At 33.6% G+C, this 23,873-nt stretch overlaps 1 protein-coding gene across 7 annotated transcripts in view; it reads right to left on the bottom strand.

Annotated features, from left to right (window-relative positions):
- Positions 1–23,873, bottom strand: part of mbc (myoblast city) — a 169,064-nt gene that overhangs the window by 12,854 nt on the left and 132,337 nt on the right. For 4 of the 7 annotated variants that reach the window (XM_068392117.1, XM_068392118.1, XM_068392111.1 and 1 more), the window contains 5 exons: positions 17,150–17,263; positions 16,885–17,005; positions 9,239–9,313; positions 6,487–6,619; positions 2,992–3,125 (listed from right to left, as the gene is read on the bottom strand). In XM_068392117.1, coding sequence (XP_068248218.1) covers positions 2,992–3,125; positions 6,487–6,619; positions 9,239–9,313; positions 16,885–17,005; positions 17,150–17,263 — 577 coding nt within the window. The remainder of the gene's footprint in view (positions 1–2,991; positions 3,126–6,486; positions 6,620–9,238; positions 9,314–16,884; positions 17,006–17,149; positions 17,264–23,873) is intronic. The other 3 variants (XM_068392112.1, XM_068392116.1, XM_068392115.1) reach the window with 3 other exon arrangements.

Genomic DNA, 23,873 nt, shown 5'->3' on the forward strand with positions numbered 1-23,873 from the left:
CATTCCAGTCTGCTTGAGATTTCATATAAATCTTACATGAGTATGATACATTAGGGACAGGCTGCTCAGTCTTCACTGCTAATGAAATCAAAGCATGGTCAGATGTCTCAACTGGAGAACCAACCTTACTTGTTATAATGCCAGGGGAGTTGGTGTACACGAGGTCCAAGCAATTACCAGACCTGTGAGTAGCTTCATTTATGATTTGCTCACAGCAATATTCAGAGGCAAAGTCTTAAGCTCTTAAGCCATGGCAATCGGCAGAAGAAACGAAATTTAACCACTCCCAATGGTGAGCATTGAAATTGCCAACAAAGACAAAAGAGGCTTTTCTATTATCTTCTTTAATCTTTGCCATAATGGTAAGAAGACAATCGAAGATAGAATCATCCATGTCTCGATTCCAGTAGACCAAACACAAATAGAAGTTGTTATGCCTGCCACAAACTTTTATTACCCGAATCTCATGACGTCCACATTCAGAGCAGGATTTATGAGAAGCAGGGTACTTGATCCTAATATACACCGCCATTCCCCTGGCCCTAGGAATGGCATCCCATTTGAAAATTGTCTTCTTAAAACCAATTACTGTATAAGGAATTCAGATGAGTGCCTCATATTAGAAACCAATGTTTCTGGGCACAAAAAAATATACTGTCTGTACGCAACTGTAATGTCTTAAATATTTGTATGAACGCCCCAAATATTGCAATACAGTACAGTGGTACCTCTACATACGAATTTAATTCGTTCCACAACCAACTTCGGATGTAGAAAATGTTCGGATGTAGAAACGAATTTTCCCATAAGAATACATGGTAATTCATTTAATTCGTTCCTCAGCCTAAAAACCCATACTAAATACTTAATAAATGGCTACACATAATTACACATAACAATAACATAACTGCATAATATGAAAGAAGCATGTAAAAAAGATAATTATAAAGAAATAATAAATAAAAAATGTGTTTTATTGCCACTTTACCTTAGAGACAGGCCAACGCAGGTGTAGGATTTGCTACGCCAGGAAGAGACGGACGATCGGCGAGAAGGTAGACATGGTGTTAACATGTTCTTTAAATAAATACTCTCTCTCTCTCTCTCTCTCTCTCTCTCTCTCTCTCTCTTATTCTTCTTCACTGTTAGTGTTAGAGACGTCTATTATTTTTTTCTGAGAGAGAGAGAGAGAGAGAGAGAGAGAGAGAGAGAGAGAGAGAGAGAGAGAGAGAGAGAGAGAGAGATTAAACAAAAATGAGAGATTAAACAAAAATGTGTTGTGTACATATCATTTTTAACAGCGTTAACGAGTTGAAAGACAGCTAAATGTAACTAAAAAAACAATATCAGCGAATCTGAATTCCTTTATTAACTAAAACAAATATTGATACAAACACACTTGTGTGGGTATGCGCAAACACAAATACACACACACACACACACACACACGAGGAGACACGATCGGCGAGGAGGTAGAGATGGTGACTGCGATAACATACCGTAACTTGCACTACGGAAATTTTAATCTAACTTAGCTTATTTTTTATTTTTTTATTTTTATATTTCATATTTTTTACATTTTTTTTCTTTTGATTTTTTATTTTCATCACTTTCAGTGACGAGTTACGGTATGTTATCGCAGTCACCATCTCTACCTCCTCCCCGACCGTCTCTCTTACTGTGTAGTAATTTTTGCACCTGTGTGTGTGTGTTTGTGCATAAGTACACGAGTGTGTTTGTATCAATATTTGTTTTAGTTAATAAAGGAATTCAGATTAGCTGTTATTACTTTCTTAGTTACATTTAATTGTTTTTCAACTCGTTGACGCTGTTAAAAATCATTTGTACTCTAAACACATTTTTGTTTAATCTCTCTCTCTCTCTCTCTCTCTCTCTCTCTCTCTCTCTCGGAAAAAAAATAATAGACGTATCTAACACTATAACAGCGAAGAAGAACAAGAGAGAGAGAGAGAGAGAGAGAGAGAGAGAGAATTTTATTTAAAGAACATGTTAATGCTATGTTTAGAGAGAAACAGAAAAAGAGAGAAGTCTTATTTAAAAGAGCTTGTTAATGCTATCATGGTTTTCTTTGCTTCACTTTTTTCTTTCTTTCTGTTCATCACGCTGGCCCTTCTCACAAATTATCGTTGCCAACAATCTCTTTGTTCTTTATCCCTATCAACAAAAGGCGTTCTATCTCTTCCAGGGTATTGCTAAGATGTCTTGTAATAATGGTGATCACCTTCGATGGTTATTTGCTTTAATGGCTGCCTTCAGCTTGATGATCCTCGAGATCATAGGCCTATTCCGGCCATATTGTTTAGCCATACAGTATCATTCACATGCACACTGCTCTCATGTTTTTCTATAATTTCTTGCTTCAATTCTAATGAAAGAATTGCCTTCTTTCTGTACTGAAACTTAGCTTCTTAGGCACCATGATTATAGGTAAAATCAAAAAGGAAATGTGAGAAAAGGAAGAAAATAAGCACTGTTAATAACAGACCAAACAGAGGACAACCACACGATACACACAAGAATAGAGAACTGAGCACTCGACGCTCAATGGCGTAATGTTTACTTCGTGTGTCGAAATAAAATTCGGGTGTAGAGTCAAAAATTTGCTCGAATTTTACTTCGGATGTTGGAAAATTCGGATGTAGATACGTTCGTGTGTAGAGGTTCCACTGTAGTTGATATATCTCTCTCTCTCTCTCTCTCTCTCTCTCTCTCTCTCTCTCTCTCTCTCTCTCTCTCTTTTTATTTATTTATTTACATGGACCTTCAATTTGTCTCTTCTGACACAGAATTTATGATTCCCAATTAACCATTTAAGTTTGAGACCATGAAGAATTGCAAGATTTCCTCAACTCAACAAGTGAACTTGGACTTAGAGAGAAAAATTGACAGCACCTAATTCTTACAGGGAAAAAAATTATGATTAAAAAAAAAGAAAACTAAGACAAATAAATAAAAGGAAATTGTACTCACTTTTCCACCTTTAAGGGACAACCCACTGTAACGTAAAATATTTCCATCAATATCTGATTCCCGTTCTCTCATCTTCACTGGCAAGGGAGGAGGAGCTTCTTCTTCATGTAAGGATTCTGTTGGTGTGCCTGTACCTTCAAAATTAAAATAAATTTCTTCAATGAAGTTACTATTAACAGCAATTAAATATGTGACACCCACATCACTAGTTATTGAATAATTCATACAAGGATGAATAACTTCAGTGATTGGTTAAGTTCAGACAATTTATAACTGCACAGAGTAATTTTTGGGGTTAAGGTGCTATGTGGTCTTCACCTTGTGAAATGTTAGAACACAAAATCCATTCGACATGAATACCAAAGAAATATTATTCCCCTGCCCTAGATATAGTGTATCAATGTGCAAAGCACGGACTCAGTGTAATATGTAAGACCTTCAAGTCCACACTCGCTAGAACTCGACACGACACCTGTCAAGCTGAAATTCGTCTGCTATGGGCGACATCATTACGTCATCACCTCATGGAGAGGAACCATAATTCCAGTTGGAGACAATGTTACAACAGCATCACTTAGCGTCTAACCGCCATCTTCGAGTTTGTCACTGAGAAGACTACAACACCTGAAGTTTTCAAGTGTAATAAGAACACCAAAATGGTTAAGCACTGTAACAGTAATCGGGGTTCTCTTCTTTTTGTTACATTAACATGGTAATATGCATGTAGATTTTGGTTAAATGTGCCTGTAGTTGAGTAATTGCATTCATTTTTCTGATCCTCTCGTAAACATAGTTGGGCCTTATTCGTCTACTCTTCCCAGTGTTAAAATTTGACACCCATTTTTAAACTGATTAATAAATTTAGATGCATTACTATATTCTAGCTGGCATAGCCTATAACTTTCCTTTTTCATAACTTGAGTTAGACTGTCAAAAGTTTGGGTTTTAAATTATTGGCGCCTGTTTAACACAAGCTTAATAAGTATATACAGTGAGTCTATGAAATAAAAGGAAATTTAGCTAAGCCTTGTAGGGTTATGAAACAAAAGAAAATTTGGCCAAGCCTTACTGTTAAACTATAATTATGATTAGACTAGCATAGCCATTTAACACATGGTCAATTATTAGTACAGTTGTGAGTTATTGCAAATAGTTTACTGGTTTATAATATTCGATGATTTCCTGAACAAAGTTCAATGTTTTCACATAGCTTTGGTGAAAGAAGGAAGGAAGGATTCATCAGTTATTTGGGTTATTTAGATCACTGATCTTTATAGCATTGTTACTTGGTTTATCACACTAATGAATTTTGACCAGTGATAACCTATTAATTATACTCCAGTTTTTTTTTATCGAGTCACATTTACTCTCACTCACAGGGATGCCCTTTTAGCTCAGAAAAGTGTCTTGGTAATGATTGGTTGGTAGTATTTTGTCCCAACAGCATCATTGTTTTCAAATAATTATCAAGTAATGTGAATCAAAACTTATTTACTTACCTAAATTTCTCCCTCAGATATATGTTTTGTCAATAAATAATGTTAACAAATAAAGAGATTATTAAGTATTATTATTAAGCTACAACCCTACTTGGAAAAGCAGGATGCTATTAGCCTGAGGGCTCCAAAATGAAAAAAAATAGCCTAATGAGGAAAGGAAATAAGGAAATGAATAAATTGTATGAAAAGTAATAAACAAAACTGAATATTTTAAGAACAGTAACAACATTAAAACAGAATGTCATATATGAACTATAAAAAGAGACATACAGTATCTGCTTGTTCAATATAAAAGCATTTGCTGCATGTATGAAATTTTGTACCAACTGTGATGTATGGATCGGAGTTGTGGGGAATGAAAGTGACGTAGAGACAGAATTTGAATGTGTTCGAGATGAAGTGTCTAAGGAGTATGGCTGGTGTATCTCGAGTAGATAGGGTTAGGAACGAAGAGGTGAGGGTGAGAACGGGTGTAAGAAATGAGTTAGCAGCTAGAGTGGATATGAATGTGTTGAGGTGGTTTGGCCATGTTGAGAGAATGAAAAATGGCTGTCTGCTAAAGAAGGTGATGAATGCAAGAGTTGATGGGAGAAGTACAAGAGGAAGGCCAAGGTTTGGGTGGATGGATGGAGTGAAGAAAGCTCTGGGTGATAGGAGGATAGATGTGAGAGAGGCAAGAGAGCGTGCTAGAAATAGGAATGAATGGCGAGCGATTGTGACGCAGTTCCGGTAGGCTCTGCTGCTTCCTCCGGTGCCTTAGATGACCGAGGAGGTAGCAGCATTAGGGGATTTCAGCATTATGAAGCTTCATCTATGGTGGATAATGTGGGAGGGTGGGCTGTGGCACCCTAGCAGTACCAGCTGAACTCGGTTGAGTCCCTTGTCAGGCTGGGAGGAAAGTAGAGAGTAGAGGTTCCCATTTTGTTTTGTTTCATTTGTTGATGTCGGCTAACCCCAAAATTGGGGGAAGTGCCTTGGTATATGTATGTATGTATGTATATATGAAATTTTGAAGTTCTACTGATTCAACTAACCGAGATCATTCAACAACTTTGTCAAAGCGGGTATAAAACTTCTAGAATACTGTGTAGTATTCAGCCTCATGATGGAGAAGGCCTGACTATTAGAATTAACTGCATGCCTAGCATTACGAATAGGGTGGTACTGTCAGGGAAGATCTGAATGTAAAGGATGGTCAGAGTTATGAACAATCTTATGCAACATGCATAACAAACTAATTGAATGATGGTGCCAGAGATTAATATCTAGATGAGGAATTAGAAATGGTGAGTCTAAATTTAATAACAACACCCAACAAAGTCAACGACAGGAGCTTGTCTTCGGATGCACACTGCATAATCTTGTAGCTTTTCACATTTTTAACACAAGGATGAATTATGCTAAGCATAAGAAAAACTTATCATAAACTTTTTTTGAATACCAGAAACTACTAAAAACATGAAATTAATAAAACTTGCAACTGGAGAATATTCGCAGGGGGTTAAAAGAAGCGGCCTACAATACTATCAAACACTGAAGCCAGGATGAAAGGGAGGAGGGGTATCGAGATTGTAACTCAAGAGATGAAATTATGAATTCATTTAATTGTGATTTTTATGCAATTTTTGCAACACTATAGTATCCTCAAACCGAAAATGGTGTTAACAGAATCTATACCTTTACGAAAAAAATATAAAACCTTTTCTATACATCATAGGCCTATGATGGAAGTATATTCCCTGTTATACCTTTTCAGAGGAAAATCCTTGGAGACCACACAACACCTTCCCACCTTTGGCAGTCAATGATTTTCCTTCAACATTATTTTAAATGATTTCCGTTGAGGTAGGCACTTCTAATGAATCATAATAACATTAAACTTTATAATCTGCAGTTTTACCTTATACATTTTGTTATGTAAAGAAATTTCATGAAATAATACACATTTATAACAATTCTTTTAAAAGGAAGTTATATGGAGGTAAAAAAAACTTACTAAGACTTTCCCTTGAGCCCAATGAAGGTGAAGGAGTGGTAGATACAGAAGGAGTATTGAGGTTACAGGAACGAGGCCGGGATATTCGTTTCTCTCTTTCCACATCTGATCTCAAAGGTCGTTCTGTAGCCAGCTGTAAATAAAATAGTAGTCAAAATACAAGTATCTTAATAAATGTAAGTAGAGTATTTATTTCAAAATATTGAACTGTACAACAATAAAATGTCCATGATGTAATATAGTATATATCTTGTCATGTATATATTAATACCGTATACTCCAATAATATTTTTGTGATAATCATAAATATATATTAAACTGTACAGTACTAGCATTTTGCTCTACATAACAGAACTTTTTCTACATATACATCACAAGAAAATTCTCTGGAGGGATGAACTACAATCCTTCCACCAAATTCCATATACAGTAGGCTACAAAAATTAATTATACAGTGCAACTGCTAACAAGAGAGAGAGATTAATCTGTAACTTTACAAAACTGACAACACAAAGAAAACGTAGATGAGGTTAATGGTAAGTGTGGTTAATTAAGGTAATCATAAATGACCTAAAATATAGTCCAAATATTTGGTCCTTTCTGATGATAGTGCATAAAGGTTACCACTATGAGGATATTAAATACTTTACTATCCCAGCCCTGTAAACATCTTATATATTTAAAAACATTCATAACTTTAGATCTTACACAATTCACCTGTTATCTTTCTTCTTATGCAACTGAATGAAATCCACCAAATAATGGATTTGCTTTACAAGTCGAAAAACAATTTCAATTTACAGAATTTTTTTTTTACATTTGATCCTCACCTTTAACATAATATATGCTTTAACTTTATGAAGCGCAGCTTCAGAAAATGAAAATATCTACATAAAATACTAGTTCTTAGCAATAAAGGTGAAAATTTTCAATGATTTTTTAAGAACCAGGACTAAAAGTTTTAATTATATGAATAGCCCAAATTGTATGTTAGTAAAGAGATGAAGAAAGAGGGGCTCTTCAGTGCAAGCTAGCTTTTATTATGCAATGATAGGAAGCTCATTTCCAAAGTAAGGTATGCATCCATCGCACCCCATTGTTTTGTTTTATATTTTTTATCAACTAACATGTCTGTTCATATATTTGATTAATTTTTACATTGATTGGCTACATATGGCATACTGTACTGTATTCGGTGCAAAGGATGTTAATGCACTTATTGTAAAAAAATAAATTGCAAAATACACTACACAAAATAAAATTGGATAAGCATCTATTGTCACCTTGGACATTCATCAACCCATTTACCTACCGACATTACAATTATAATTCGATTTCCCTCTAAAGATTTGTGCATTAGCTTACTTAGAGAAACTACTGTAAATGGTAACTTGAACAAGTTTGTCAACTTTTTAAATCAATAACTCTTGTAAAGCTCAAATTTATGAGATAATAAATTGTATAGTGTACTCTAAATTGAACCTATAAGGCATCTTTCATTGCCTTTCAATTCTTCTATTTTTGGAGTTTAACAAATAGAAAAGTGTTGGCAATTATTTATTTGTTACTTTATCAGTAACAACATCAATTTAGTTATTGGCTACAATATTTCAACTATTGCCAATGTTAAGCATTAATAATTTGACATGCTCTTGAATGTACTGGACAATAAATTTTTGCTTAAATCTATAATACATTTGCTCTTCATTATCTAAAACGGCAATGGATAAATGCAACTTATGATTTAAGGGTTGCACTAAACAATGGTAAATTACCAATGGCATAAAAATCTAAACGAGTTCTTTTAAAATGATGTTTTTTGATAAAACCTACTTTTGTATGTTAAAAAAAGTAGACAACTGATATTTTTAAAATTTCTTTCTGCAGAAATTTATCATTTAAACTAGATGTGGAGGTTGTCTTTATTACAGTGAGAGAGGAGTAATTTTACCCAATAAAGTCCAAGTCCCTTGTTATTGTTATTTTCCTCTCTCATCTAATATTTATTTGATATTAGTACCAATAAAATGTTCCTCTAATATTTATTTGCTTCATTCCTTTAATCTTTTACCTTAACCTTAAGATAGCTCCAGACTACTATTTTGTCATTTGATTGTACTACTGTATTGAAATTGTGGAGTACTATATACAATACTAGAATCAATTTATCTTTTACTTGTTTACATTATATTATTATTTATCCTAGTCTTAATTTCCTTATTTCTCTCTCATATTTTATTTACAGTTATTTGTCCGCATTAGGATGCTTTCCATATGGGACACCTGGGGTTATAGCATTCAGCTTTTCAAACTAGGCTGCAGCTTGTTTGCAATAATGATGATAATTATAATAATCAACTCGCAAGTAAATACTACAAAAGTTAAGACATCTATTGTGAGTTAGGAAGTTAAATTCAATTACAGACAGTCAACTGATATCCACATAATGATTACATATCATAGAGCAGGTATTCTACAAATACTGTGCTGAAGTTGGGAAATGAAATGGCCATTCTGCAATCCTTGAAAATACAAAATTAATATTTTCTCAAGATTATTTTCATCAAAAACAGAGTGCAGATAATACTATGATTAGGTGATGGTGAATCTGGAAGAAATAACCCATATTTCTACTGCTATTTGCAGTACTAAAAAATTGCTAAGATGTGCTGTATTCATAGCAATGCCAAAACCTTACTTTATACAGCAAAATACAGTACCAAACTCTTTCACTAAAGAATATAATACATACATCTAGGCGAGACTTGAATTTTTGGTTGCTTGATGGCCCCATAAATGGGTTGACCTGAAGGAAAAATGTCCGTATCTGTAATAAAAACTAGTTTTCAAAATCACTCGTCTTTCCAAGGATCGCAAATATTGGTATTCAAGGTATAGCTATAAAGAGATGCATTTACTTTGTGTAAACCATTTTAAAAAGTCAACTTACATGAACTAACAAATTGTAGATTAAAAATAGCCACTGCAATAATTTTGACGATAAAGGAAAGCAAAGCTAGCACGCTGAGGCATTAATTAAGCTAGCTCACAGAATTTTAGTAAAGATAACAAATCGTAAAACTCTTTACACAGCAACATTTTACTACTACTGCACTGATACAGCTATGGATGTGGAAGGAAATATGCTGTTGGGTACACAGCAAAAAGCTAAAGCTTCTCATAATTCTCATAATTAAGCATTTCTTTCACGGCACCAAGATGACTGTAAAATACAATATGAAACAATTTGGTCTTATGAATTTTGGGCTATACAGTCCAGCTCTGGGGGATTGTGATGCCAATTAGCAACCAAGTGTAACTTGGAAATCCCACTATAAAGTACGAGTTGGAAGAGACTATGGCAGGAAGGAAAAAAGGAAACTGTAATGGAGGTAAAGTAGAAGGATATAAAGCAAATGCAGCTAGGAATCAAAGGAATGCTGCAAGGACCCTTAAGTACTTTAATGATTAAGTGAACCATTAAAGGTACACTGATGGCACAAATCCCCTAGTGGGGGGGGGGGGTATACAATATAGGATGTTGACGACTAAATTAGAAACGTGGGACTTCAGAGCAGGATGCTGACATAAATAGACACCTATGGGTATACGGAAGGGTGGGGGGTTATAAAGATAAGATATGGGCACAACACAAGATGGTGGTTTCTGTTGACAAAGAAACCTTGGGCAACAGAGGAAGATGAAAACTTTTAAAATAGAACCTGGGGATATACTATAGTTGTCTGTTAAAAGAGAAACCTAGAAATATAAAGGATATTGCTGACTATAAAGCATCAACTTGATATCTCAACATATCTTCACACATTGCTGGAGACAATATTTTCTTAAACTTTCCATATAGTTTTTTATAATAATTATTTTCAAACAATACTTTTCTGCTTGCTATTAAGCTACTCCTGTCCTCATGATTTTGCTTCTGCATCTTTTATTATCTCACTGCAAGTTTTATTTAATTATTACAACCCTTCTCTGTGTGTCCAGTTAAATGTGGATTGATGTGGTACCTTGTGCTACTATGATCTTCTGCTCTAAGCAATTATTATTTCTATTAATTGTGGTTCACTACAAGAATCTCTTTGTCAAAAAAAAAAAATTAGTAGCAAACAATGTGGTTCACTACAAGAATCTCTTTGTCAAAGAAAAAAATTACAGTAAGTAGCAAATATGCTCTTATTGATCAGTACCTTCCATGTCTGGCAAAAGTGCTTCACACAACATTTATTGTGGATCAAGTTTATTTTTGTTTTTATTTGCCTGAATATGATATACAGTATAAAGAAAATATCTTCCAATGTATTGCCAGAACTGAGCATAATGCAGCGGATGAGCTAAAAGAATAATGTAAAATATAAGAAATAACACTTGAGCTTTTGGATTATATTGATAAAAGGGAAACACGGATACAGTATTGTAACTAATAACCGGGCTCCCTCTAAATGAGACATATTCAATTAAAAAAAAAATAACTTTTTCTTTAATGATAACTTAGCTTACACAGACCTTTCTGGGTGGTATAGCTTAAGTATATCAAAAGCTTTGTATATTGCATGCATACGCTGAATAAGAACACCATGTTTGTGGTATGTGAATAAAAATCAAAAGATATTTTAAAAATACGTAAAGTACACTAATAATTGATACCTATAACATCCCTCTACTTCAAAAGTATCACTGTACAGTACATTGAACAATTAAAAAGAGGATTGAATAAAAAAAATATTAAGGGATGACATACATGTAAATAAGTTGAGCATTAACTAGATAAAACAATACAGTAATTCTAAAATGTAGACTGCAAAGAAGTGACCAATTTTAATTGTTATTAAAAGGGATTCACAACTCAACCTACTGACCGTACCTTTTGAGATATGTTTGTCTTTTATGAGCAATCAAATGTATATGTTTATAGTATTTAGTACCCAGTCTTAATTTTAAACTAATACAAATATATTGAAAAGTTGTTGCACAAAAAGAAAGACTCAGTGTAAAAGAGCCAAGATCCTTGTAATTACACTATTCTATATAATGTGTGTAAGACAACATAGCTTGAATCTTGGTCTAGGCATTGACACCATGTGTTTAAAACATGAGAGAACCACCAATGTTCTAATAAATGAATCGCTAAAATTAATTATACTGTACCTAGAACTTGAAACAAAACCCTGTACTTTTATTGATTACTTAAGATTCTTCTTCTTAAACAGAGCAATTCATCATATGAAATGTAAATATAATACTGTAAATAATACCAGAATTTTACTGATAGAACTTCTTTCTATACTCCCATGATGTTCATATTGCTTTTGCTCCACAAGATTAGTTTATCAACATCTATTACTAAGATTAAAAAGAAAAATTCCATTTTCTTTCCTTTTATTAGACACAATCCTCTAGTAAAGTAATGCCACTCCAGTGGTTAATGGTAAGAAGTAAAACGCCTGGGGGCTCTTTGTTATTTCAGTTTCAAAGCCAAACTATTTCCTATCCTTTTGACATCACGTGAATATAGAAATAAAAAAGTTCTGTTTATTTCTATGACTCTCCCCTGATGTTCACATTCCTGACTACACACATGAAGATGAGATGCCGATGAAGGAGAGTGATAGAAAAATTACAAAATTGACATACAGTACAGTATAAAATAATTAAAATTCTAGACTCATCTGATCTAAATTAATAGTAACAAACCATCCCTGACATATGGGACTCCAGACCATTTTTCTAACACCATTTGAAATATTTTGAAAATATGAGTATTATAGATTAACTGAACTGAAGTTGAAAGAACACATCACCAGCAGGTACTATAAGACCTAGAGCCCTGCAATCTTACTAAAGCAGGATTCTTCAAGATAACATTCAGCGAATACCAACATGGTACGCCATTGACCTGCTGATAAAACTCCAAAGAAAGATTTCTACAAAGATTAAGAGATGTAGGTGTACTTGCCCTAAACCTTAAAATTTCAAGGCTTTTATAAGATCTGGATCCAATTCTTTGAGAGTTTCTGTGACCAAACTTTTAACTAGAAATGATGTTGCATTTTTGGTCAGAGAATGATTTGGCATTCTAATCCCACATAGAAAATTAAGGACACTACCTCCAATGTCCATACAAGACAAAGATATCTATTTTCTGATGAAATACTTACACCAATTCCCAAAGAAGGGACTCTCCTTGGCCAATGGCGACTTTCCCTATATGAGGCATTACTTTAACTACCTCCACACCCCTCAGCTTAGAGATGTAGCTATCTTCATATCTTCCCCCACAACCAACTGAGACATTTGCGATTCTAGTCAATTATACATTATTAGGTAAGGTCTATTTTGGTTTATTTCTTTGTTATCATACGTGATCACACACAAAAAGCATTTTCTAAAGTAAAACATAGCTAAACTGCTCCACCCCCCACCTCTCCCCTCTGCCTCCCACCCATGACACCAGCCATGCAAGTTAAGAGCTGCTGTTTGGTCGAATTCCATTACAAAATTATATCTAAAATCACACCAAATTATCTCTATACTATAAATAATTACCGGAAAATGTCTAAAAAAATATTCCTCTTGTTTTGTTATAAACTTAAAAAATCTTAGAAAATTTCCTCAATACCAGTAATACTGATCAATTTATAACCCTGATGGTTGTAAATATGATCATAGATGACAAGATTTATTTTTCTCTTATTTTTCTCCTAACTTTCTCAAATATCACATCTACTTTGTTTATTTCACTTTTCTCACTAGGTTATTTTCCCTGTTGGAGTCCTTAGGCTTATAGCATCATGTTTTTCCAACTACGATGGTAGCTTAGTTTGTAATAATAATAATAATAATAATAATAATAATAATAATAATAATAATAATAATACTGTAACTATAATAATATTACAAAATATTATTACTTTTATGTCTTATATATGTAACATATTTCATATTAGTATTGTCCATTCATTGTTTTGGCAAGTAAAAGTTAGCCTACTATAATTATTTACATTTATTGACATTCTGCACACAATTTGACATGTAAGAGTGAACTGTGTATTTCCTATTTCCATGCCCTGAAATACCAAAAACTGGAATTATTCAGCTAATAGTTCAATAGGACCCCATGTCACTTGTAAGTGGAGGAAATTGAAGAAAGAACAAACATATTATTATGATGAACTCATATTTATAGACTAAACCAATATAAAAAAAATTAGAGTGGAATGAGTCCTTACACCTTTTGAAGACAATAATAAAGGCGCTCTCTTTCTCCTTCTCGGTGGCAGAAATATGTTTCGTTTGTCATCGTCGGATGAATTTTTTATTCATTGTATGCCTTATAGTTATGCATTATAACAGACTTCTAGTGTCAAAGGAAATACTGTAAACATACTTTTACATTTCTGTTACCAAAAAGTAGTTTTCTATCATTTGACGGATATCTATAGTGGAATTATTACACAATCACAAAATCACTTCCCAATGTCTATAAACCAAGCTACTGGAGAAGCAAATACTGTATGAACATCAGGGAAGGTTCAGAGAAATAATTAATCATTCGCACATGAATAATATGACACATGAAATTAGAATACACTATCTTGATTTCTTCCATTCTGTTTACACCTATGCCTGTAAAACAAAGGGAAATTTGCTCTTTGCGAAACAATGAACTCTTGCAACAAATATTGTTCTGGTTACAAGTCAAAGGGAAATTTTCTTGATAAAAGAATACATACAATGAAAACCCCAGAGAAGTCTATAAGACTTTAAATTATACAAGATTTCTAATAGCAAAGAGTATACAGAAGATTATCTTTTTATCTGAAGATTACCCAACTGACTGATTTCATCAATAACCAAGATCATCAATGCTGAAAACAAATAGTTTTGGCCGTAACTTAAATTTTCATCATAAAAATCTTTTCATATATTCTTCATTTTAACTGATGAAAATAAATCATTCACAATTAAAAAAAGTATTACAGGAAATTATAACTGGAAAGGGTAGAAAAGATTGATCGTCTGTTTTACAGGTGATGAAATACTGTTGAGCTACAGAATGGCAGATAAACAATTAGTAATGTAAGGTCACATGGAGCTGGATGTACATATCCAACAAAAAAAAAATAGAGTAATGAAAAACTTGATTCGAGTTTTCCTGAGGCTTTTTAGTCCCATGAAATCAAAACATTTTTATGCTTATGGAGGTGTAGTCCTAATGATATTTCTTTTTTTTTTTTTAAAGACATGATTTCTTGGTGCCTAACTTGTCTGTTATTTTCCACAAGTTAGCAAGAAAAGGTTCTTTTTGCACTTGGAGAATTGGTAATATTATTCCATTAAATAAAAGTGTTTGTTGTAATTCTAGCCCAGCTGATTACTGCCCAATTTCTATAACTCCCGTATCTAAAGGTAATCATCTATTCCCTAGCAATTTGGCTTCCACAAAGGCTTTAGAGCATGTGATGTCCTTCTTACAATTTTCAATGATGCAGAGAAATCCCTTGATTGTTGTTGTTGATGAAGATAGCCTGGCCCTAGCGGCTAAGCACGGGCTCTTGCAATCATGCAGCCCGTAGAAAGACTTAAGTTTGATCTCATCACACTTCCTAATGAACCATTTGATTGGGGTAAAAATTAACAAGCAACTAATAGTACTACTACCAATGTCTTTCACTGGCCCCCAACCAAACTTTTTCTCTAAGAGAATTCCAATTAATGATAGTAGACTGGCAGATGGGTGATCTTTCCCCAATCATGCACATTTATGTATCATTGGCTACCTTTGCATAAGGTTGGACTATAATAGCTTTGACAATGTATAGTTATAGTTATTAGTTTCAATGAAATCTTTTGACGAATGTGAGAGTAGTTGGTGTGATAGCAACGAAAATGGTACCACAGATATTGAACATACAGTACTGTAATTTGTTCCACAATCAGTTTTGAACACCAATCAATTTTCCCATATGAATGAATGGAAATACTGTAGCATTAATTGATTCCCCCACCCAAGGATGCTCCTATTCTTGGCCATTTTTACAGTTTACACTATCAAAATACAGTCAGTTCAGTATATAAAGCTTGAGTGGTATGTGGTGGAAAGGGGAGGAAGAGGTGTTCAGGTTGTTTGGTAGGGGAGTTTCCTCCATGAAAATGTTGCGCAACTGTCCTTCTAGGGTTGTTTCTTTTCTTTGTCTTTTTTTCTGGCACTAACTGTGATTCACTTGAGGACCTTATTACCAAAAAGTGATCTAGAAAGGATTGTTTCAGTGTCCATTTCAAGATGTTTCCAAAATAACTATGTATTATCATCATACAAATTGGCTGGTCTGCTACCTCTTACTTTATGAAGATGATATATTTTATAAAAGTGTGTAACTCAGCAGCCCATATTGCCACCTTTTCCTTTACAAATGAATGAGGGACAGGATCCATTTCCTGCTCCTGCTCCAACAATATGACCATTTTTACCATTGTGTATGAATATGCACAAACATATACTAAAATAAATTAACTAAAAAGTTAACGGTATGATGTTTTTCAGGTGTGAACTGGGCGAGAGCTACATGTAAACTGACTCCGTTGCATTTGTCTCATTCCATGCAGGGTCTTTCAAATTATACGACCTCAAAATTTTGGTTTTAAATCTCAGGGGCAAAATTTTTTAACAATTTACAGAAATATTAAAAAAAGTTTTGAGTTCTGGGGCATACGTTCTATGAGATGATACTGTATAGACAAACAGACAAATCGTCTCCTTTCATGGACATCTATTTGTGGTCTTCCTTGTGGGAGGAACTGCACTGAAAAGCCAGACATGACAGTAACACTGAATGATATATAGGACAAAGGATAAATACTGTACTATTATCTCACCACCATGTAACTTTATCGATAGTGATTAATAACCCTGTAAGAATATGCTATAAGTTTGTTTCTGGGTAAATACGTGATTATTAATGATAATTAAAAAAAAAAAAGTCAAATTACAAATTCTTGAACAATTCTATCTTGATAATTATAAAGTAAGAGGCACAACATAAATACAGTACAGTATTGTTATGTCAAAGTGTATGAATGAATGGTTGTACTGGATTAATGAAATGCTGATATGTAATAATTAACAATGAATTAAAAGCAGAAAAATAGATACCTGCCCTTAACTTTCGAAGCAAAAATTATTATTTCCTTTGAAAATAACATAAAACATTTACTGAGGTTAGAACTAGAACTTACAAACCTTAACACCATGAGAAAACCACATTTTAGTTTTGAGGTTAATATGATGGAGAAGCAAGTAGCCTGAAGATGTCAACGGCTAGGCTCCAAGGGTTAGGACGCATCAAGCAGCAACATAATAACAAAATAAAAATTGACACCTACTGGAGAGTTTACCTGCTCACTCAGCTCAATAATAGGCTGTGGCGGTGGTGCCAGGACTTGAGAATCTGGGCGATCAAACCACTGTGTTGAAGAAGTGAAGCTTTCCCGACGTAAGAGTTTGCTGGAAAAAATAAGGATATTACAAATATAATTCTACTAAACACAATGCAAGAGAGCATCACTAAATATTTAACAGATATCAATATATGCTAATCAACTGATTGTGTGTTCAACCGTCACTAAAAGTAATCAAAACCTCAATTACCTGATGCTCTTTTCTTTCTTGCTTGATTTGGACCCACCAGGAAGACCAAGATCAGGTAATGAACTCTTGTGGTTACGGGGCAGAGTTCCTCCTTTGCTTTTGGCTGGACTTAGCCTGAGACAAAAAGAAATTTTCAAAATTAGTGACAGAGTCTTCCCAATGAAATGAGTGAAATTCCCTAATCATCGGTAACCTGATAACATAGTCATATTCAACATCATCTTATTTATGCATATTTAGAAAGGTCACTTACCAGACATGAATATTATAGCATCACTGTAAAATAAATTGAAGAATACCAAAATGAAATATAAAAAACTATTAAAGATTCCTTAATTCTTCCTTGAAGTCAATACAAAATAGATAAATCTGAATAAATTCACTACTGTACTTGCAATATAACCTGCATTATATATCAAATGTATACTAGGAATTATATTGCACTGGATCATCTTAACTAGACTCCAATTAGATGAAAAAAAAAAATCACAACATTCCCTCTCAAACTTAAAAAATAGCCCCCTTACACTTTTTTTTCTGTTAAGAATTCAGAGCTTATAAAGAATAAAATTATACACATCAATATATTGTATATTGTATGCTCATTCTGAACACAATACGTACATGGTAAAGATTTCCTTAAATTAATTCAGTTGCATGTAAGTGAAGATCATGCAATATCCAGCATTATACTATGCTGGAGACAAGCTTCCATAGTACTGTACATTAATATTTTCATGCGTCAATTTGCAAGTTTTAAAACAGGGAAGTACAGTTATAATGTAATTTCAAAACTTATTTTTCTGCTTGGAAAATATTAGCATTGCAATACTGTACTTCTTAGAAGGGTAAACGTGCCATAATTAAAACATATGTAGTTTCTTTATTATACCAAATCAATACAGATCAGTTGACCTAAAAGATAATGCTCTCAGGAGAAAAAATATAAATTTATAAAAAATCAAGAAAAATGTAAAAAGATTAAGCTGAATAAAATTTTTTTATCAAGTTAAATTTCACAATTTATGAGAAGAAAAGTACTAGACCTTTAAAGGAGTTAATTTGCTTTGTTGCTGTAAGTTTAAAGTGGAACATGCTTACTCTATACAGTAATAGCTTTGGTAATGCATGGATAACACTAGTAAGTACATAAATTTTATGGCTGCAATAATCTTATATGTTGTTTCTCAAACGCACCATCATCATCATAGATTATTTATGAGGGTTTAGGTATGAAATGAGTTTCTTGCTCACTCACTCATCTGTTCTGTGCAATGTCTGCCTAACTTTCACCGAGCCTAGGTTTTCCTTTAGCCCCTTTCTCCATGACTTCCTAGTCTTTCCTGTTGATTTTGGTCTTACTCATTCCATATTTAGTTTACTTTCTTTTTGACAAACTTTCCTTCATACCTTCTCCTCACACGTCCAAACCTCTTCAAATCTTTAGGATCTGGCCATTTCCAGTAATTGGACATTGTATACCTCATTCACAATAAAATCTTCAAACCACGCAGTGGCCATTTTATAATGATACTTCTAGAAACTACTTGTATTTTCTGCCAGTGCTCAAATATCTACTTCATGACTAATATATGCCTTGTACAGTATCGCCAACATAGGAATATGATCTCTCTCCACTTCTGAGATGAATTTGAATTAATCATCAGCCTTGTCATCTTTTCCCAGTTTGTAAAATTGCAGCTATATTTCCTTACTGCCTTCTCAATCCCTTCGTAGGCCAATGCATTCCCAAGATAAAACTGTGCTGCCTCTTCTAGGATCTGCTCATATACCACAACATGGCTCTCCAATTCCTTCTTATCCTCATTTGCTTTTCTAATACATTTTGGGCATTGATAATGTCTAATTCCACATACATTTAGTGATCTTGAGAATTTTCTGTGACACCATTTGCTATATTCAGTATACAGTATAGGATTGTATTCACAGTCAAAATCTTTCCCATAGCACCAAAATGACCAATTTCCAGCCTAAATTTTCCTTTCCACTTGCCATCAGGTTGATTTTGCATCAGTTAATTTTCTATCCTCTCCTCTCTATTCTTACACCTCTTAAAAGTTGCTATGAACTGTCTAGTATAGTGCAATGTTAGTGGAGATTCAACTAAGAAAATTCTCTTCAACATTCTTGTCCAAGTGAAGATTAACTAAGTTGTAATAGATATTTAATTATAAAGGATATAAATACATCTTGGGATGATACCCTTAAAAATGTCATGTACTATATTGTATTATGAGCATGATAAATCACTCATCTTCATGTTGTCATTTGGTGACTGGATAGCTATTTATTAATCATATGGGTAAAAGAAGGCTCTATTTTTTTTTACATTAAAACCATAGAGAAACAGTTGACATCTCAAGGGTTTAAGTTGAATTGCATTTATTGCTTTAACAGAGAATGTCAAAATAACAACTTTATTTAAGGTGCAGAAGTCAAACAATCTCAAATTATCAACTCACAAAAACTTCTCTCAACTGGGAAAGAAAATTATGCATTAACTTCATAAGTAGCCTATAGTTTTTCTTCCTGCAGTACACTTATAAGATTTTTCATAATTCTGGCCCTCCTTTGTATCCAGACCTTACCATACTATACCATCCGCCACATAGTATTAGGTATTGTATGCAATTAATTATAAGTCTTTCCTTTTCTTTCATAGCACTAAATACTACACAGTACTGTATTCAAGAAATTTGATTTTGGCAATAACCAATTATGGAATGATCATACCAAACAAACAGTTGAATTGGTAAAGGTTCAGAAGTTGAAACTTGGTACAAATACTTCTATAGTGAACAGGTTAACATGAGTTTCTTTTCGTAGGGGTATGTCTGCTACTTACCTGACTAATATTGTTAATCATATATTTATATTTCTTTCATAATTATTGCTCTTTTATGACAGGTTTATTCTTTACTACTTTGTTTCTTTACTGTAATGGGATGCTTTGCCTATTGGGTCCCTTCGGTTTTAAGCCCTTTGCTTTACCACCTGTAGTTCCACCATGGAATCTATAAATAACAATAATAATTCTGTCTTCTAAAAAAAAAAATATTCTAATTAACTTGGAAATACAGCACACTAATTATTCATAGCTTGTAGAGGTTAATTTTTTTTTATTTCTTCAATATCTTTAAAATCTACCAACCATCTGCTATTAAGATTAAAAGATATCTAATAGATATGAACCTCACAATGCTTGATAATTGTATAAATCAATACTAATTAAAGTTTAATCAAATAATGTGTGTCCACAATTAAGAAAAGATGCATAAAAGGTATAGGTGTGAAAATCTTCTTTACTTATTACCTGCTCTTATGGATTCAGGATGAAGTTTGGAAGAAAAATGAACTTTTTACTAAAGACTACTTTATATAACAAGATATAAATGCTAAATTCCAGGTCCATTAAGAAAGGAAGCAGCAGCAAAATTATCATAAAAAATATACAAATCCTAAATTACTTGTCATAAGATTTTAAAGGACTTAATAGTTACCCTTCAAGACAAAACATGAGGCCAAACATATCAAAATCATAATTTGATATTATTCTTATATTACTGTACTGAACCATGGTATTCTTGTGACATGGCAATATATGATTTATGTTGACATCAACAAAAATGCACAATTCCCTAGGGACTGGTGAGAGAAACTAAACTACGTAATCTAACATAAACAAATTATACAAAGAAACACCTAACAAAATGTAAACATCAAAATGTGATAAACTTGAGTTATTTTACTCTTCTACATTCAACAGTGCTAATTATAACTAAGTACAAATCATTAATGAAAATGGTGATTAATGAAACATGGTGGCTACTGAGATGGTGATAACAAGAAGGAAATGGTTAAGGCTACTGTTCTAATTTGATATTTTTAAAAGTTTACAGCCTTATCTCAATGTATTTGCATTACTATATCTGGTTTAGTGCACACAACATACAATATCATCATAAGGAAATGAAAACAGATATAAGTTATGATGCAAACAGTCCTAAATGACCGTGATATAGCTGTTAAACTACATAATAACACTACAACTTTTTTAATCTGTAAAAGGTTACCATAGATTTGAGTAAAAAAGAATGTATACCAATGGGAACTCATCCTTTTATGTCATTAAGTTGGGCTATGTACTGTATATAAGATGTTAAAGGAATTCTAAGCTTGCTTTAATTTCATTGGTAAATGATGCTGCTACTTTTCTTCGCGCAACAAAGTACAATGAGATTCCAATTTGGATGCATTCAGTTTGAAATTATGTGCGGGGATGTTATTTCTCCCATATCACAACTATGGTAAACTCCCAAATATCTGAGGGAGTATTTGTATGCTACATTTTAACATATCAAACAATAGTTGTTCTGCACTTTATACTGAAGAGGCTCTTACCATAGCTGTGAACCAATCTATTCTGTAATAATTCAGGAGCAATTCTGGTTTGCATCCTTTAAATGCCTTACCAAAAGGAAGTGAACATAGGCTTTCTTAATTATCTGAAGATGGTATGATAAAGCTGAAGCTGTCTTGATAACCTAAGCAAGGAAACTGTACCACCTTCATGCTTATTCTTCAAAGACTGAGCTTTCAATACAAGCAACTAATATTTTCCAGGGAGCAAGAACAAATAAAGATTAAATATAATCTGCAAATTTCCCCCAAAGAGAAAAAGACTATTTTTTTCAATCCTGATCACAATATAAGTGGATCAAAAATATTTTATATTGCCAGAAAGACTAAACTATCTTATTTTGGTGGTGACCTGGACTCATCAGAACACCATTCAGATAAGTAAGATTTTGATTTTACTCAGTTATCTAATTGATGGAATCATTTCATTCATAAACTCCTTTTCTTCAATAGTCTAAAACTAACAATTTAAAGTCAATTTTGACTAACACAACAGTGTTGTGCTTTTCTAGTAATATTAAATTTGTTTCAAAAACTCTTTGTTTGGTAAGGAAATAAATCAGCACTGTACTGTATTGGGAATATCAATATCAGGAATTATAATATGTCTACCTAAAACATAAAAGTATCTTTCAGTGTATAACTTTCAAAACAGTTGCACTTTAACAACACAGGCTATTATGTATAAAATATATTGAAAATATACCACAAAGTGAAGATTTGTGGATTCTGCAGCAATATCATAACACGAAAACAGACAAAATGCAAAAAGAAAAAAAAATTCTTGAAATTGGGCTATTACCAAGATAGTAGAAATAAAATCTTTTCTGAGGATACACGATTCTCTGCATTGGTTTCTAATAATGAATCCTCTGTTTGAGTGAAAATATATGCCATATACAGTATTTGTATACATATCTAAACTAAACCCACAAGACAAAGTACATACCAGAATTTGATTAAATGTATCTAGCACAATATACCGTACAGATAAACTAAAATACTAGTTGCAATGCCTTAATTATTAACACTTTCACTCCCACTCCAGATAGTATAATTACTTCATGTAGTTAAATTAAAATATGGAGCAAGTAAAAAAGAGTGCAACCATGAGAGGAAACAAAAGCTATTTTCAAATTCTAACAAAAATGTTGATCCACATTTAATAAGAAAACTTATTTTTTCCATGGTTATGAAGTTTAAAATTTTTTGTTTTATTCTACAATTACTATTACAGAACACTATTGGGAGACAGTCTGAAAATGCATATGATCAATATAACAACTAAAAGGGTATAAATTTATCAAATACCCTAAATGAAAAATAATTTAAAAAATAATAAAAAAGATTTTTCAATATTAATCTTACCCGGTGATCATGTAGCTGCAGCTCTGCTGCCCAACAGAAAAAACCTACGGGCGGAATACGCCAGCGATCGCTATACAGGTGGGGGTGTACATCAACAGCGCCATCTGTCGAGTAGGTACTCAAGTACTTCTTGTCAACACAGAACCAATTTTCTCTCTGTCGTGCCACCGGCAAGACCTACTTGATACGCTGTTGTTTTCTGGAGTTGATTTTCACGTTATTTGGTGAAGTATTCTCTCTAGTTATTAGCTTTCGCTGTGCAGAAGTTATCCTCAATACTTTCTCACTTTGATTAGATTTTGGATTATTTGTTGACGACTTGGATAGATTTTGGATTTCCCCCCTTTGACTAATTCAAGATGTCTGACCCTACTCAAGTCCCCAAGTACAGGAAGTGTAGCGCTAGGGACTGTTCTAGGCGTCTTCCGAAGGCCTCTATCGATCCGCACACCGTTTGTTCCAATTGTAGGGGTAAAGCCTGTCAATTGGAAGATCGATGTGAGGAATGCGCTGGGCTTTCGGAATTCGATTTTCAAGAATTCCTTAAGTATGCACGTAGGCTAGAGAAGGATAGGATCAGGAGGAGTTCGTCTCGCTCTATTGATTTTTCCTCTCCCCATGCCCCACAACCTATTCCTTCCCCTGTAGTGGTTACACCCGACCCTCCTACTAGCTCTCATCAACCTTCGATGGCGGATATGATGCGTGCCATTCAGGCTCTTGGTGAGAGAGTTGAGTCATTGGCGAATGACCGCAATCAACTCATGGCTGACGTCAGGGAGTTGAAAGGTAAAAGTGCAGTGGGAAGTGAAGTGAGTGTCAGTGCAGTGAAAAGTGTCAGTGTTACGCATGAGGGTGCGTCTGTTCGTGCCTGTCGTCCTCCCAGTCCGGGACCTCTTGCAAGCTCCCAAGCCCA

This window comes from Palaemon carinicauda, chromosome 18 (genome assembly GCF_036898095.1).
Source record: "Palaemon carinicauda isolate YSFRI2023 chromosome 18, ASM3689809v2, whole genome shotgun sequence".
NCBI lineage: Eukaryota > Metazoa > Arthropoda > Malacostraca > Decapoda > Palaemonidae > Palaemon > Palaemon carinicauda.